This window comes from Talpa europaea (genome assembly GCF_964194135.1).
Source record: "Talpa europaea genome assembly, chromosome: 11".
NCBI lineage: Eukaryota > Metazoa > Chordata > Mammalia > Eulipotyphla > Talpidae > Talpa > Talpa europaea.
The window spans coordinates 99,349,125-99,366,776 of record NC_140078.1 but is presented as its reverse complement, the minus strand read 5'-3'; the positions used below and the strand labels follow the sequence as shown (position 1 = coordinate 99,366,776).

The 17,652-nt window shown below is 66.2% G+C and overlaps 1 protein-coding gene across 4 annotated transcripts in view; it reads right to left on the bottom strand.

Annotated features, from left to right (window-relative positions):
• Nucleotides 1-7,174: 7,174 nt before the first annotated feature.
• The window catches only part of VGLL4 (vestigial like family member 4), a gene marked incomplete at both ends in the record, with an annotated part of 103,702 nt that continues 93,224 nt past the window's right edge, over nucleotides 7,175-17,652 (bottom strand). For 3 of the 4 annotated variants that reach the window (XM_084247231.1, XM_084247228.1, XM_084247229.1), the window contains 3 exons: nucleotides 7,175-7,446; nucleotides 7,663-7,786; nucleotides 9,822-10,044. In XM_084247231.1, the coding sequence (XP_084103357.1) occupies nucleotides 7,175-7,446; nucleotides 7,663-7,786; nucleotides 9,822-10,044 (619 nt within the window). The remainder of the gene's footprint in view (nucleotides 7,447-7,662; nucleotides 7,787-9,821; nucleotides 10,045-17,652) is intronic. The other variant, XM_084247230.1, reaches the window with a different exon arrangement.

Sequence of the window (17,652 nt, the reverse complement as noted above, 5' to 3'; positions counted from 1 at the left end):
TGCTGAGAGACCCCAAACCGGTTGCCCCTCCCCAATCCTTGGAGGGGTGCCGCCCAACACCCCCTTGCTTTTAGGCCGTCAACACCCCTTGGAGCACTTCTTGGTGCTGTTGTAGTGCCAGGCCCCGGGGGAGGGCACTAAATATAGCGCCTGGTTTCCAGGCCAACCCAGGAGTGCAGAGCCCGCCGGGCGGTCAGGGCTGGGGTCCCCAGGGTCTCCCCTGAAGCCTCAGTGAGGGGTCAAGTTCAAGCAGCAGCTTCCCTGCCCTCCTGGCAGGAGTTTCTTAGGGGTGCGGCCTGTGCTCTCCCCCTGAGGTGGGGGCGTCCGTACCCCTCTGCACGCCTCTCAGAGGTGACTGCTTGTCAGGCTTTAGCCCTTTTACTGTGTCTGTGTCCAGGGTCAGAATGTGCATCCGGCTTTATTTTCTCTTCAGTCAGTGCGTTTCTGATTGTTTTCCTCTGTCTGACCGTGTGGAGACCTGTCGACACCTGCCTGGTGCTCTGTCCTCTGCGGGAGCAACTCCCTCTGGGCCCCCCCGGGAGCGTGGGTGGGGCCGCATGAGGATGCCATGCCTCTGTTTCTCTCCCCTGGCCCAGGGGGTGGCTTCAGCCTCCCGACCCCCAGGACAGGCCTTCACCCCCCGCCTCTAGGGTCCCTGTGCCCTGGCGGGGTCCATCCAGCCCCCCCCACCACCGAGGGTGGAAATGGCAGTTCTCCCCGGGCCAGGCTGTCGTGGTGCCCCCCCCCCCCCAGCCGCTGTCAGAGCATCTCCACCCTGTCCTCCTGGCCCAGCAGCTGCCCCACAGTCCGCTCCCCACACATCCCTCCGGTGCCTCCTTTACGGTGGCCCCAGGGCCCCTCCAGGCCTCCCGCCTCCGTCCTTGTCACGAGGGCTGGTGGGGTCTTGGTGGCAGAGCGGTGACCGGGCCGCGTCCATGTGGAGGAGGCCCGGGTCCGGGTCTGCAGTAGGGGTCCCTGGCAGCTGCGGCCCAGAGGGTCTTCATGGGGCTGAGGCGGGCAGGCAGAGGCCCCCATGGTGTGCAGGGGTGCGCGCGGGCCGGGCCCGGCCCTGCCGCCCCCGTGGATGCGCCTTTGACCCACTGAGCAGCGTCCTGTCCCCAGGGTGCGGGGCAGCGCCAGGAAGCATTTCCTTCCCCTCCTTCAGGCGCCCGCGTGCTTTGCACGGGTCTCCTCTGTCTGGACGGCTGCCTCGGCCGCCACCGTTTCTTTCTAGTGAGACCTTGACGTGTCCCTGCACCCCCGGGGCGGCAGGATCCTGGGGACGGGAAGGTGGGGCCCCTGAATGGCACCTGCGGGTGGGGCTGGGAAAGGCTGGGGAGGGGCTGCTCCCCGGAAATCCCAGGGGCTGGGAGTCGCCACCCCCCCAGCCCTGGTTGCCTGTTGTCTGAAGGCCGCTTTGGGCTGGGGCGCCCTGAGAACGCGGGGTGGGCCTGGGTTCCTCTTCCCAGCCCCCCAGGCAGGCAGGCGCGTGGCAGGATGGTGAGGGCTGTGCCGGGAGTGGGCTGGTTTGAGCCGGGTCAAGGGAGGCTGTTGGCCCGGCCGTGGGGAAGGTGCTCAGCTCCCTGTGCCGCCGGAGGGGTGGGAGGCGCTGCCGTGTCCCAGGGGTGCGTGTTCGAGACCCGGAGGGCTCTGGTGAGCAGGAGGGCGGGTCGTGGGAGGTGAGCTGGGAGGGCCGGCAGGGCCAGGGATGGGGCCTCGTGGCCCAGAAACCAGGCCGCGCTTTGCTCTCCCTGCACCCTGGGGAGCCTTTGCAGGCCGTGTCCCTGGGGCGCAATTTGATGGGGTGGCTTTGGAGAAAACCAGTGGTGCTTTGGGGGAACAGCCTGAGTCGGTGACGCCAGAGGATGACAGACCTGCGCGTGGACGTGGCCCCTCCCGGGACGCTCGGCCCAGCCGCCCCGGCCCGCCCGCTGCGTCCCCCCCTCCTCGCCTGTCCTGGGACCCCAGTGGGCGTCAGGGTCTCCTCGGCCGTGCTGGCTGGGGGGGCCGCGCCGGGACTGGGCCTCCGTCCTGAGCAGCGTGTGCCTTTCTACCGGCTGCCCCCCAAGTCCATTTTCTGGGTGCTTGTCCTCTTCCTCCGCTGCCCCCAGAGGTGCCCCAGAAGCGCTCAGAACTGGCAGCCGGACCCCCGCTGTCAGCCCGCCCCCCCCCCCAGCAGGGCGCGGCAGCCCCACAGGCCGAGGAGCCCCCGGAGGGCCGGGGCCGGTCCCGCCTCGCTTCCTCCGTCCGGCCTCTGCCCTTCGCGGCCCAAGGCGGCGTCTGGGCACCGGCGTCCCGGCCCCCGCGCTGCCCGGGCCGGCTGGGCCGGGAGACTCCCAGGGGCGGCGTCTTCGCCTTCCCGTCCGCGCGGGGCCCGGGTCCCCCGGTTCCCGCCTTCCCGCCCGGCTTCTGGCCCCCGCGGGAGGCCCTGGCGCCGGGTCTGTGGGCGCCGGCCCGGGAGGCCGAGACGTGGCGGGGGCGGCGTGTGCGGAGAAGAGCCGCGTCTCGGGGTGCGGCCCGCGCCGCCTTCCCGGCCGTGTGGTCGCGGCCAGGGCCTCGGGCTGGGGCTGGGGCTGGGGCTGGGCCCTCTCGGCCGGGGCGTCTGTCTTCCCGCGGGGTCTGAAAGGCGCGCGGGCTCCCCGCGGGCCTCCCCGACGTCAGGGCCCGCGCCTGCCGCCCCCGCCGCCCCGCCGCGTGAGGGGCGCCCCCGGCGCGCACCTGGGGTCGCGGGGCTCGTGTCTGCTGCCCGCGACCCCCGCCGGGTGGGCCCGGCATCTCAGACGCCCCGCGGCCCCGGGACGCGTCCCTTCTCCTGGCAGCTCGAGCGCTTCTGCGGGGCCGGCGGCCCCGGTCCCGCCCTGAGCTCCCCGCGGGCCCCCCCCAGCCGGGGCCCCCACCGCGCGCTCGCCAAGGGCTTCCCGGACGCCGGCGCTGTGGCCCCGCGTGAGCTCGGAACCAGCCCTCCGGCCCCGCGCGTGGTGTCTGAGGGCGGGGCGTGTCCGTGTGTCCGCCCGGGGACGGCTCGCCAGCCCCGTCTGTCCTTCCCGAGGCAGTGGCGGGACCCCCGCCCCCCGCCCGACGGACCCGGGACACGTCGCGGCGGCTTCGGTGGGCCCCGTCTGCCTTCCTCGCGCCTCCCGGTGCGCTCGGCGTGGCGGCCTCGGGCCGGGGCTGTCCGGAGGCCGCCGCTTCTCCCGCATCTTCTCGAACCGCCGACTGTCCCGGCGCCGGCTCGCCGCGCCCCGGGGCACCCCCCCCCCCCCCCCGCGCAGACTCGGCCTCTCCGGCGGGCGCGCATCCCGGTCCCGCTCCTCGGGCGCGTCGGGCCGCACCTCCGCAGCCCCGAGTGTGGACGCTTTGTAAAATCGTTGCCAGTTTAGCGCCCGCTGCAGGCGAGGCCTCGGCGGGGCCGGGGCGCAGCGGGGAGCAGGCCCCTCGCCCCACGGGGCCTCCGTGCCGGAGCAGGTGAAGCCCGAGCAGGTGAAGCCGGCGTCTGCCCCACCCACCCCCGCAGGTTACTGAGAAGCGCCTGAGAAGCGTGTTGCGGGCCGCGGCGCTTGCCGAGGGCGCAGCACCTTCAGTGTAGACGCGGCTTGTGTCCAGCCCGCCTGCTGCCCCCCGGTGCTCATGCCTTGACCCTCACGCCAGGGCCTGAGCCCCCCGCCGGGCGCCTGAGGACCGGAAAGTGGTTTCTCCCGCGGGGCCCCCCAATGTGCTGCTGTGGAGCAGGTGGGTGAACTAGAGGGTCAGCAGGCCCAGGGGCTCCTGGGAGCGGCCCTTCAGGAGGCAGCTGCCCCCACCACACGGAAGCCCACCGGGGCGCAGGCCAGGGACGCCCTGGGAGCCCAGCGCCCGGAGAAGGGTGGGGCCTGGCCACCAGACCCGGCTCCTCGGCCCGCGGGCCACAGGCTCTCCCCGGAGGGCAGGGTGTCTGGGGGGGGCGGGGGGGGCGGCACCCCCACCACCAGCCTGCAGCCCAGCTGGCTGGGCCTGGGGAGAGGAAATTTCCTTCTCTCTGTATTTATTTTCCACATCCTTGACTTTGAAGGCCAGGCTCATGTTGGTATTTACCTTGGCCGGGCCGCCCGGTCTCCCCGCCAGCCCCGTGTAAACGCGATGTTCCTTCCCTCAGTTCTGCCCCGGCGAGGTGGCCTTTTGCAACCAGTTCTAGGAATTTTGTAAGTTCAGGGTCCAGCCCTCCTGGGAGCTCAGGGTGCGAGGGGCCGCTGGGGCCTCACGCTGGCCGCGGGCCCAGTGCGGGACTGGTGCAGAGGCGCCCGAGTGCCAGCCTTGTGGGCAGCCAGGCAGGGCCACCCCACGCTCACTCCTCTGCCGAGAGGCCGTGGGCCCCACATTCACACCCGCCTGCCCCTGCCAGACCCGGAGTTCTTGGGCTCCTAAGGGTAGGCAAAGGGACGGAGGGGGCTGCACGGTCCAGCCTAGCCCCCCTGCTGCTGGTGGGGGAGGACATGCTCGCCAGAGACATCTGCTCCCGAGCGTCTGTGCGGAGTGCGGCCTGCGGGCCACTTGGCATCTGGACCACGGTTCACGAGAGCGGGCGCAGGCCCAGTCACACGCTCCAGAAGCCGCCCTGCCCTCAGCGCGCTCACCCTCCGGGGCGGAGGCCGCGAGGCCGAGGCCAGGGCCACAGCAGGAGCGATTGGGAGCTGGCGCCGCACACAGCTGCCCTGGGGTGCTGGGGTGCGGGGTGGGGGGGTCCGCCCCCATCGCCAGCGAGGCCTCGGGCAAGTGGCGTCCCCTGTGAGAGGGCGCCGGGCACTCAGCGCTGTCTCCTTCTCACGCAGATCTGGGACATGAGCGACGACGAGACCGTGTGACGCGCCGGCCCTCCACGCCGCGGCGCGTCCGAGCAGGACTGGGGACCCGGCCCCGCGCTCCCGCCCCTGCCGCTCCTGTACCTCGAAGACGGCGCCCGCCCCCGCTGCCTGGAGCTTCGGGCGTCTCCTTCCCGCCATCCCTGGCCCCACCGTCTCCTCAGCTAAATAATAACCTTGGCTTTGGCGCGGCCGCTGGTCGGGCCTCGGCCGCCTCCACGCGGTCTCTGTTCTGCTGTCACCGTGTCCGGGAGTCGGCGGCTCCGGGGCGTGGGCTGGTGAGGACGGGGTGGGGGGAGCCTGCGCTCGCGGGCGGGGCCTGCCCGACGCCCCAGGGCCTGGCGGGAGGCCGGCGGGGCCCACGCTCCTCCCGGACCCAGAGCTCCTCCCGGACCCAGAGCCGCGGCGGCTCTGTGGGCGCCCCAAGGACGGCCTCGGCCCCTCGCGCCCCTGAGAAGGCCTCAGACCGCGCCCTGGGGCCGCGCCGCTCACGAGGGGGGCGGCCGAAGCTCCGTCCGGCGCGGCGCCCCCCGAGCTGGAAGGGCGCTTCTCCAGCAGACGCGGGGCTCGAGCGGGGCCTCCCGGCGCCGCCGCCCGCAGGCAGAGGGTCGCACACGCGTCCGTGGTTTAAGAGCACTTTATTATTGTTCTTAAGGCTACTTTTAAGTACAAAAAAAAGATGGCCTGCCAAACCTTTTTTTTTCTTCTTCCAGGAAAAACAGGCCGCAGAGGACGGTATAGTACAGGGGGCAGCCACGAGCGCGCGGGGGGCACCGCGGGCTCCGCGGAGGGTCCCCGGGCGCTCCGGGCGGCTTCCCCGGGGAGGGGCCTCGCGCGCCCGCGCCCTCCGGGCCGCCCATCCCAGACGGGCCGCCGCGGCCCCCGCAGCGGTAACAAACGAGTGGCGAGTAAGGCAGAGGCAGCGTCTCATGGGTAACTGTGTTCCTGCACTTTTACAGACGAGCTACGACAAAAAAAAGATCAACTTTTTTTTCCAAACCAAAAAAAAAATGATTACACTGGGAAAGGGGGAAATTAAATAGCTACATATCATTAACAAATTAATTGTTCTTCAAAAAATACCTACAAATTTCTCTGTACATTCTTTACGCACAGCGTAATGATGGTCTTAAAGTTACCTACATAAAAAAGTTCTCGACGGCTTCCCGCGGAGGAGCCGGGCCTGCGCGGGGGCCGGCGAGGGGCGCGCGGGGCCGAGGCCGGGGCTCCCCGCGCCGGTTGTCCGGCGCCCGGCGGGCCGGGGTCTCCCCCGCCTGGAAACCAGCCTCGAGGGCGCACGGGAGTCCACGCCGCGCAGCGGGCGCGGCTGGAATGTGGCGCGGGGTCTGCGGGAGCAGCAGCGGCCGCGGCCGCCCCCGCTCGGGTGAGTAGCCGGAGCCCCGCGGCGCCGGGCAGGTGGAGTCAGGAATGTGCGCGCCGGCCCCGGGACGCGCGCCAGATTGTCAGGGACCTGCGGTTCGCGGGGAGCGGTTTCTGCAGGGGGGGCCGGGCGGGGCCTAAGCGGGCGGCGGCGGCGACCCCGAGGCCGCCCGCGGGCACTGGACCAGCAGTAGCTCTGGCGAGGGCCGCGGCCGGGAGGAGCGCGCTCCGGGCCGACGCTCGCGGGAAGGGCCGGCTGGCGGCCTGCGGTTGCCAGAAACCAGCTCTTCGCGCCACCACAACGCGCATCCAACGCGCATCCCGCTGGAGGCGCCGCCGCGGGCCCCGGCGCAGCCCCGGCCTAACGGCCCGCGCGGGAAGGTCAAGCCCGCGGTCAGGGGCGCGTGCGGCCCAGCTGCAAGCACCTGAAGTCTAGAGAGACCTACAGCCCGCACGCGGCTTCCCCCTCCAAGCGGCTCTAAGTCAGAAAAAACAAAAACAGAAAAACCCCACTGGTCAGCAACGCCTCCTCACCCCGTGTCCTCAGCAGTTCGCCCTCAGCCGCGGGCCTCGCGCCTGGCGCGGGCAGCTCGGCCTCCAATAGTGCAAATCAGACGCGCCGGTTCGGTTCTGTTCAAGTACGCGCTCCTGCCCGCGCGCCCCCAGAGCGAACACCGGGCTGGGGCAGCCGCGGGGCCCTGACCGCGGCAGAGGTTTCTTTGGTAGCCGAGGCAGGAGCAGGACGCCGCGCCGGACGGGCCCCGCGGCCTGCCGAGGCCGCGCGCGCCGAGCGGGTACCGAACAGGACAGAACGCGAGCCCCGGCGACCCGGGCTTTGCGAGTCAACCCTCCCTCCCCACCCCCCCCTTTTTTTTTGTTTTTCTGAATTTTAAGCGCTGACTGTGGGAAGCTCAGGCAAACCATGCAGATGCACGTCTTGTTCGCGGCGGGCGCGCCCTTCACGAGGCCACGGACGGGGAGTGGCCGTGGCTGACCATGTGGGCCGAGGGGCTGGCCGGCTGGGCCCTGCGCGAGGCGGGCTCGGGGCTGCCGGCCGCGCCGTCCTTGGCCGCCTTGATCTGGAGCCACGTGTCGCCCAGGGCCTTGGCGAAGTGGTCGTCCACGGAGCCCGTGATGGACACGGAGTTGGGCGCCGGCTCCGGCTCCTTGTAGTTCTTGCCCAGGCTCCTGCGGAAGTGCTCCTCCACCACGGGGTCGCAGGCGGCGGCGGCTGCGGGGAGCAGAGGCGCGTCAGGGGGGACGGGGGGGGGGGGGGGGCGCCCTGTGCGTGGTGGCCCCGGCGGGAGGCGGCGCCCCCGCGTCTCCCTCCCCGCCCCACCGGGCAGCGCGCGGCGCACAGGCTCCCGGACGCGCGGGGACCCGAGAGGGGCCCGAGGCCGGTTCTCCGACGGCCGCGCCGCGGGGAGTGAGGAAGCCCCCCACTTACAGCTCGGCGCCCTCCGGTAGCTGGCTGGCCCGGCCGGCGCGCAGCCGCTGTGCGCGATGGGGCAGTGCGAGAGGTTGCAGTTGCGGGCGCTGGCGGACGCGCACGTGATCACGGACGGCCGGTTCTGGGGGCGAGCAGAGGGGGCGTGAGGCTCGTGTGACCCGCCCTCCCGCGTCCACCCGCAGCCCGCCCGCCCCGGAGGGGCCCAACCCGCGCCCTGCGGGAGCCCGGCGGCTGCTGACGACCGCGAGCCCCGCGCAGGCAGCCCCCGGGCGCGGGGTGGCGGGGACCACGGCACCCCGCTGTCCCTCCACCCCCGCGCTGCTCGCGTGGGCGATGGTCACGAGGGGCGCGCGGCGGAGGCTGTGCTGGGCGGGACGGGCGGGAAGGTCCGCGCAGGGTGGGCCCGCGCAGAGGCCTCCGTGCCCCCCACCCCGCCCTGCGAGGCCCGTGGTCCTTGGCTGTTCAGACCCAGCGTCCCCTCCGGGCCCCTGGCGGCTGCCGGCTGCGCTTCCGCCGCTCTCGGTGAGGCCTGGGAGTCCACAAGGCCCGGTGCCCTCCCCCGACCGGCCCCCAGTTTCGCCCAGCCGCTGCCCCGAGGAGCCGCCCCCTCTGGGTCGCCCGACCCCGTCTGTGTGGAGCGCTCTCCACCCTCGGAGCCGCCATCACAAACCCTGCCAGGGACACTCCCTGCAGCCTCCCGCACGCCCCTCTGGGAACCCTCCTGTCCCGGTTCCCAGAGAGCTGAGTCACCTTCCCCGCGTCACTTCCCGCTGGGGCTGCAGCGGGCCAGGCCATGCACCTGGGCTCCGACCCTGGGGGTGTCCCCGGCGCAGCCCCTGGGCAGAGCCTGGAGTCACAGCGGCCGCCTGCGCGGACCGGGAAGGCCCAGGGCCCGCGTGGACACGCGCTCGCCCCGCTGCGGGCCAGGGGCCCACGAGGCGGGCCTGACAGCTGCCTCTTCACCTCCGACCCCAAACTGAAATGAAAGCCGGAGCCCCAGTTCGCGCTGCCGGCCCCACAATACATGGGACCCGCTGGCGCTGAGGGAGGCTGGGGGCAACTTGGGGAAGGAGAGCCAGGGCCCCGGGCCACTTACGAGCAACTCTACCCCGAACTAGCCGCCACCTTGCGAACAGGGGACTCAACCAAGAAAACACTAGAGCTTCACCGTGGAGCCCACCCTGTTCTCCCGGGACGAGAGGGGACGGGGAGCTGCTTCCTTCGGGCCGCCAAGGGCCAGAGACGGAACTTCCCAGGGGCACCCACCGCCACCTGCAGTGGCACTACCCAGGGCTGGGTCCGCCTTTATGCCTCGGTGGCCCATTTCTGAGGGGGGGGGCGCACCTCCCTGGCTGGAGGCGGGGCCTGCGCCCGCCCTGGGCTGCGGCTCATCAGCTGAGACACCCTGTTCATCAGCTGAGACACCCGGGTGAGCGCTTGGACGACCCTCGCCGGACTCAATCTGCGGGTCCCCAACGACACCCTGGTACGCATCAGCCGCCCGGGTAGACTGGCGACACGAAACGAGATCACAGGGCGGCTCCAAGGGCCGCCCACAGGCAGCTCCCACAGTCGGGGTCAGCACGAGCAGCACCTGAGCCAGCCTGCGGCGGCTGGGGGGGGGGGGGGGGGGAGGGCTCGCCGCTGCTTGAGCCACGCCGCAACGGTTCAGGGAGAAAAGCCGCGCGCTCCCGCACCGGTTCTGAGCCTCACCCACCGCCTCCTCACAGGACGCGTTTCCCCAGGATCCCCGTTTTTAGAAGGTACTGTTCCTTTTTCTACCAAGTACACTGTTTACTAAGGAATAATTTCCTCATCTTCCTATAATGAAAAACATCCCTGTGTGCCCATCACAAGTTCCTGACCAGCAGGAACTAGTAACCTCTGTGCCCACAGCTTGACAGGATGCCAGCCCAACGCTCAGCATGTCACTCCGAGTGAGGCGGCCATGACGCCAGCAGGAACCAGACTCCCGGGGAGCAAAACCCCAGAGACAGCTGCTGACCTAAGGGGACAGGTCCAGGTAGGCCTCCAGAGGTGGGATGCTCTCAGTACTGCTCCTGCTGCTCAAGCACGGACCCCAAGGACAGCACGTCCTCCGGGCCTCTTCTCAGGGCTCTGCCCACCCCCGCCTCCACCCTGGGACAGAGGCGTACCTGCTGCCGCTCCCCAGGGGTCAGCGTGGGCGAGATGCCGGCTGGCCTGCCGGCGTCCATGCTGTTCTTGGTCAGTGCGAGGGGCTGCTCCATGCTGAGGCTGGGGAGGGACGTGTACAGGTGGCTGCCGTGCAGGCTCATGGTGGGGGCCACGGCGCGCTCGATGGGGCTGCGGCTCCGCTCCCGGGGGTCTTTTCGGCAGTCTCCGTTGGCAGTCTTGCTCCTGGAAAGGAGAGCGGACACTCAGACGGGACCCCTGGCAAGGGGAAGGCCAGCTACGTGGCAGGCGCTTCACTGGGACGGTTTCGTGGAATGGCCCTCTGCTGGGGTAATGCCTGCTAGCGCCGCCATTTTCCGGGGTTCGGGTCAAATGTTCCCAGGACACTCACCCCAGTGGGTGTGACTCCAAGCCCCTCATGAGGGTCTCAAGTTGGCTCTGGGGCGCCACGTTGGCCACCCTGCCCAGCAGCCTGTCCTGTCCCAGGTGGGGTCACCTGCCTGCCCGAGGCACTTCTGGAACGAAGCCCCTGCTTGGTGCCCTCAGGAACCAGCCTGCGGTAGCTGAGATTACCCCTTGCAGGGCCGTCAGCGGCACTGGGCACGCCATTTAACTGGTGGGCATTTCCCCCCTTTTAATTCTTGGATTGACGACACAGAATGACAAAGCAGTCCGGAAATTAATTTTTGTCCCATGGAGAGAATGTTCTGGCTACACGTCATGCGTCCCACACAGACCACGCATCCCCTGGCGGCTCTCAGAGAGTGACGCTGGCAAACAATGAATGCCCTGAATTCTGCCTCCGGCCTGTCCTGCCCTGGCTTCCTGTAGGGACCCAGCAGGCGTGGACACCGGAGTCGCGGTGGGGAGCGCCGGGGAAGAGCGCGGCCCGGTCGGCGCGCGGGCAGGCAGGCACCGTCCAAAGCTCGGGAAGCACCTGTCCCCACCCGCGCCCTCCCCACAGCCGGCGTCCACGTTGCCGTGGCAGGCAGGGGCCTAGGCGGCGCCACAATCTCCACCCCAAGCCCCCGCCGGGAGCAGAGTGCAGCGCGGGAGCGGAGACGCAGGTACACGGAGGCGGCCGGCTCGAGCACGCGTGGGCACCTGGAGTAAAATCCTACATTGCGCACGGTCCCAGCTCGGCTGCCTGAGGCGCGGCGCTCCCAGACAGACGTGGTGGCTGCCCGGGCGCTGCGCGCCTCATCCGGGCCCCGCCCACAGGCTTCCTGCCTGCGACAGCGACCCGCCCTCCGCCCCCAGCCCCACTGGAGACCACGCTGCCAGGGAGCGCCAGGAAATCACCCCGCCCTGGGGGCATCTTCCGCGCAGGGCTTTAGCAGAGGTGGGGAGGGGCCTGAAGTGAAAAGGCAGCAACAAAGCCAAGGACTGTTCCCCTTTCCTCCTGCCCGAGCATGCGGGGAGCAGAGGCCGCGCACCCCCTGGGCCTCTGGGCGGAGACAGCAGCGGTGTCCACGGGGCTGGCCTCCCCCCCCTCCTCCCAAGGGGGTCTCCTGCCCTAAGCCCTGGGGGGTTACGTCGCCACCAGCTGTTGCTGGCCGCCGCCTGAGTCTGTGCTTACGCGGAGAGGGAGTCCAGGACATCGCCGAGGAAATGCCCCACAGGAAAGACTTTTTCCTCTGAAAAAGCAGAATTTCGGGCAACGGCCGCTATTTCCTCCTCCTCGCCTCTGCCCCCGCCCCGCCCCGGGCGCACACAGCACACAGCTTGCCCTTCTGGCCGCTTCTGAGCAGGACGTGTCACTGCTCCCTGGCCCCCAGCAAGACGGCGCCGGGGTGAGTCTCCCCACACCCTCGCCAGCCTCATCACCCCTGGCACCAGCGTCAAGCACGCGGCAAGGGGGTTGCTGACAGCAGCCCTGGGGCGGGCAGGTCCAGCCCAGGTCTGCAGGTAGAGGGGAGGTGGAGGTTGGACAGACACCCCCCGCCCCCTGGGTACTAGACCGCGTCTTGGGCAGGGCCGGGAAACACTGGGCATGGAGCATACGGGACACAGCACAGCCCGGGGCTCTGCGAGCTGCCAGGCGTGTCCTGGTGAGCCATGATGTGGGGGATGGGGCCGTCTCTCTAGCCCCACTCACCGTCATGCCAATAAAGACGCCACCGGTGCCACCACAGGGAGCCCAGCCTGAGGGTGAAGGACACTGCAGGACACTGCAGGTAGCTGGTTCCATGGTGTCCCATTACGCCCACCCAGCAACGTTCCCCCTTAGCACCCACAAAGGCGGCACCCCCCTTTCTGCTTGCTTAGAGTTTAAAAATCAACCCTAGGGAACTAGGCGACCGGACACTTGCCTCCAGGCTGGCAGAGGATCCCGTCTGGGCGAGGGGCGTGCCGTGACCAAGGATTCTGGAGACAGGCCGGGAGCAGACACCCCCTCGCGGCCCCAGAGGAACCAGCCCCGCGGCTGCCCGATCCCGCAGCCCCTGAGCCACCGGCCTCCGTGGTGCTGGTCACGGCAGCCCCAGAAACTGGTACAACTCCGGTGGCCTTCGCCCCCCACTGCTTTCTGTTTCTTCAGCTGCATTCCGCGCATCCTGCTTCATGTGGAATTAACCCCAAAGGCTGTTCAGAAGTCCCCTCCGGACATGCGCGCGCCGTCCTGCGGCGCTCGGCTGATACCCAGAGGACATGGGGGGCGGGGGGCCAGCTGCCCCGGCTTCCCCAGGAGCCATTTAGGAGGCCCGCAAGACCCCGCCTGCTCTCGTGTCCGAGAGGAAAGAAGCCGACTGGCCAAGTTTAATCCAAAACCCCTGTCTCTGCTCAGTGCCATTTTGGACAGCGAAGGCACCTGGGCGACCTCCCCATCGGCCATCCACCATAAAAGCGCGCCAGCTGCTCTAGCTGAAGGCCGTCCCCAACACCCTCCGGTCTCGCAGCTGCCCTTTCCTGCCCTTTCCTGGGCACGCGGGGCTGCAGGGCACACCCCCTCCGGCCGTGCTGCAGGCCAGCACCAGGAAGGCTGCCTGCACAGCACTCAGCATTGGGGGGGCCAGGCTGGACGATCCTGGCTCTCGGGGCACCCTCGCTTGCTGCAGCTCCATTTCCTGGCGCTGCATGGCGGGAGCGTGGTCTTCCCCTCGCCGGGGCCGAACCACCAGCCTAGCGCTAGGTCAGCGGAGCGATGTGTAGGAGACACGGGCTCTGGGGAGGGCCGGGCCTCCCCAGAGTGTCTCCCACCCCCACGTCCAGGGCCGACACCTGATTGCTGGGGGAAACACAGGCTCCCCAGACCTCCGCACAGAGAGGCGAGCAGAGCCCAGCGCTCACGGGCTGCGGGGAGACGGAGTCACCTCCCGGAGGCTCAGCCCCACGCCGGGAAGCACCAGTTTCTCTGACCAGAACCGTCCACATGTTGCCATCGCGAGCGGAGACGGCGGGAACACTGACACGAGGCCAGGGTCACCCCTGCGATGTGGCCGGCGAACACCCCCCTGCCGGCCACCTGAGGCGCGGGCCCCCACTTCAGCCGAGCCCCTGCTACTGCCACGCGGGGACCCCCGTGTACACCCACACTGGGCGCGGAGGGAACAGCACACGACCCACATGCCCACCCGGCGCTTTCAGATGCGTGGGGAAGTAGCTGCGTGTGATCAGAGGACTGAATTCAAGTTCCCGCCGCCACTACACGAGCCGTCGCTTTGGTCATGGATTCTCTCGGTTAATGTTATTAAAAAAAAAAACAAAAAAAACCCAAAAAGCCGCAGTCATATTTTCAGCTTTCAACAGAGCCCCTGCGCCAGAGCTGGGACAGGAAACGCCCCAGGTGGAATCCCCCGGAACCCGCCCCCCTGCACAGCCAGAGGTTTCTGGGCACATGGGCGCTTCCTGCTTTGCCAGAGAGGCGGGTTCCTGCCAGACGTGCCTGGAGTGAAACCAGGCAGGAGAGGGACCCCAGCACGGCGCTGCTCGGCCACGTCCGTGAGTCGGAGTCTAGAACAGTGCCTGGCACACGGCAGCGGAGGCGCGGGGGAACCACGCGAAGCAAGTGTGTGCTTGGAAGAAACCTGCACCGGCCGGCTTGAAGACAGCGGAGGGACTCGCGGAGTGCAGCGAGCAGGGCAGGCAGCCGGGGGGACGGGGCAAGGCCGCCCAGCAGGTAATGGTCTGAAGACACCCTCGGCCTCACGGCCACTTTCATTCTGGGCGGGCAAAGAGCCGCCCCTCCCGGACCAGACCCTTCTGAAGGCTCACTTGGGCAAGAAATTGCTGGACGGTGCCCTAAAGCGTGTAGTGGGCAGACTGGGTGTCTGTCCTGCGCCGAGGACGGTGGGTTCGTGGTAGCAAGGCTGTGGCGGGAGGGGGGAGGGCGCGGAGGGCAGCGTCCCTGGGCCCGGACTACCGCTCCCTCCTCGGGGAGCAGCTCAGCTCCCGCAGGGCTTCAGGAAGAGCTCCTCATGCAGAGCGAATGGAAGCAACTTCCCAGGAGGATTCTGGGGTCAAAGGTGATTCAATTTCTTCTCCCAACTACCAGAAACTACTTCTGTGTCAGGCCTGCCCTGCCAAGAATGCTCGTCACCAACCAGAACCCCATCAAACGGCCCTAACCCCCGCCTCCCCACGCGAGGTCCAGTCAGCCCTCACCTCCAGGTACGGGCTGCAGCACTGGACCTGAGAGACTGGGAAGGACCGTTCCCTTCGACTTACAGCATGTTTTTGAAGCAAAAGTTGTGGCACACGATCTAAGGAGAGCAGGCTAAGGTGAAACAATAGAACATTCAAAATCAGGGCAATCCAAGACCTGCAATCGTCTGCAACGGCGCTTCCCAGGGGGCTACTCAAGGAGCTTCCACACGGGAGACGAGGGCCGCCCGCCATCCTTCCTACTCTTGGCATCTGTTAGAGCCCCGTATCTGGGGCTCTGCACCCGGCAAAGAGACGCAGTGAAGCCCCGCACACACTCGGGCGGGCGGCTGTGATCCCACAAACTTCCCGTGCCCTCAAGGCTGGCCGCCACCCGTCTCGCCCGACAAGCACCCCACACTCTCATTCCCTCGCCTGAGCACCAGTAGCTTGCGGTCCAAATTATGTTGTGAACTTCTTGATCTTAGTGGATACACCCCAATTCAATCCATTCCACAACAGAATTTAGAGTCTGTTTTTCTTCTAAAACTGCCCACCTAGCTGACAGGCATCAGAAATTTTGTGCGCAAAATTAAAGCGCTGCGTTGAATAGATTATACAGCTATGGTATAATGTTAGAGAACATGTGCATTAAGTATGTAAAGTGACCAGATGCTCATCTAACAAGAGGTATCAAAGTAGCTACCAAATATTCACTTAAATATCTATTACCATCATTATTACAATTACTCATTATAAAACTGTTATTATTGGGCTTCCCTGGTGGCACAAGGGGTTAAGATGCAACCTGTGAAGCTGTCCACAGCCACGCAGCATGAGTCCCATCCCTGGCCGGCCAGGGAGCTACCCACATGGCGCAGCAGACCTCTCCTGACTTGCCCGCTGCTCCCCTCAGCAGTGGATTTCAGTGGATCTGCCTGTTCTGCTCCCCACTCTGTCTCTGGTGAATCCTCTCACCCTGTCCTTCCCCCCTACCCCACACCTCTGGCCTATACCCCAGCTCTTGTATACATAAATAAAATTAAAAAAAAAAAACCTTGTTATTATTAAAGGAATTCATGGACCTTCCAGTTGAAAGCAAGTCCCATAGTCGGTAATTCTGAGCATTCAGCATGTTAATTCCTTGTAAGCATCTAAGTGGCCTCGGCTGAACCCCATCTTTCCAAAAACAAGAAGAAAAGGCTGGCTAAGCTACCTTTTAATATACTACCTATCAGGAGCAAGATGTGACCCACCAAAAGATTATTTAAGAACCTTCTGGAGCATAGAAAGGCTACTAATAGGACGACAACTGAGAGGCAAATTACTGATCTCTCCTCTTAAAGCCAAGTTCCCAAGGGGCTGGGAAGATGCAGCATCGATGGCTGAGTTATAAAACTATTTCTTTACAAATCTTCTCATTTTCAAACTGACTTTCCCTAATTTGCGTAGCTTTCCTGTAACATCGCCAACATATGGGAACAACCCCTGGCTACTACGATCACATCTGATGTGAAGCCCAGAACCCCGGGCAGGAAGGGGAAGGCACCGAGGGAGCGGAAGCCCCATCCAGTGCTGAGATGGCACTTTCCCCAGCTCTTGATTTCATGGTTCTACAAATGCCTTCCAGGGGGCCTCCCTGGTGGCCTAGGGGTTGAATCTCAGCCCTAACAACGCTAAGGCCGGAGTTCGATCCCCGGGCAGGGAGCAGACCACTCCTGTCTCCAACACTGCACACCAGTGTACTCCAGTCAATCCTCTAGTTCTGCTCCCAATCTGTCTGTGGGGAAAACACACACGTACGCACGCGCGTGCGCGCACACACACCCTGCACCTCTGGCCTACACCCCAGTTCTTCTCTGCATAATTAATCTTTTTTTAAATGCCTTCGAGGAATCCAGAGGATTTGCATCCCCCAGTGCCCCCAAGGGACACACCCCCTCCTTTATATGGGGACACCCCAAACCACATGATAATGGTTCATCCAAATCAAGTGAAAATGGCCCCAGGATTCCCCTCCCACTACAGGCCCCCTCTGCACACACCGCCCGCTGCAGAGCAGACACAGGCTGCACCCGGAACAGAGCCTGCTGGCTTCCTCACTCGAACGAAGGTGACCAGTCCACAGAGGGACTTCCGTAGCGTGTAATCGTGGTTCCACGCAGCCTAAAACTTCCCACTGTCAACAGTCTTAAGTGGTACATGGTCCGGTGGCTTTAAGTGCCTTCGCCCCGTGTGCCCCCTCTCTGCATCTACCTCCACCTCTCTTCCACCTTCCCAACTGAAACCGTCCCCCAGGAAACACTGAAGCCCCCTTCACCACCCCCCATTCTACTGTCTCTAAGTCTCCAGGGACCTCATGTAACTGACTGGACCTCACCCGGCTCGCCCTTTGTCATGCACTAAGGGCTGTGTTTCCGAGCTCCGCCCGCGGGCTAGGCTGTCAGTCACCTTCCTCTTTAAGGCTGAGTAATATTCCTGGGTGCCTGTTGCCCATCTTGCGTGCCCATGCCCCCGGCGAGGGACACTTGCATTGCGTCCACCTTTTGCCTGTTAGAATAATGTGGCCACGAAGGTGGGGTACAGGTATCTGCCAGGGAGCCTCCTTTCAGTTCTGTGGGCTATGTCCGCAGACGGGGCTGCGGGCTCGCATGGGAGTTCTATGTTCTTCAGTCCTCAGAAGCTTGACGAATCACTGGTCTTAAAAAGGCTGGAATTACAGGATGTATGTTTCACTACATGCTTGTCCCTCTCCAGAGAGAAAAATAAAAGGCTTCAGAGAGGATGGGTCTGGCTGCAACCACCACCAAAAATGCAAGTCTCTGTAAACACAGCCCAAGTGGCCCACGAGAGAAACGCTCGTGAGTAATGTAAACATTGGACACAAAAATTAAATAAACAAAGCACATCCATCACCCAGCCCACTGGCTCCCGTGGGGCCACCGTCAATGGCGCTGCAGTCGCCAAGCAAGACCGTGGGGACGCACAGCCACATACTTGTGGTTCTCGGTTCTCACTACGGCCCTTTCAAAATGACTCGCGTCGGCAAGGATGGCGAACGTGAATAATTACCACCACTTGTCTGACATTAGCAGGCAGTTTCACCAAGCGCTTTTGCACATATACTATCTTTGACACATCTTCCTCCATCTGCAACTCCCCCGTAAGTGCCCCGGAAATGCGTCTCTCCCACGATGAAACCGAAGCCACCGTCCTCACGGTGCGCTGGGCAGACGCACCGGGCCCCACGTC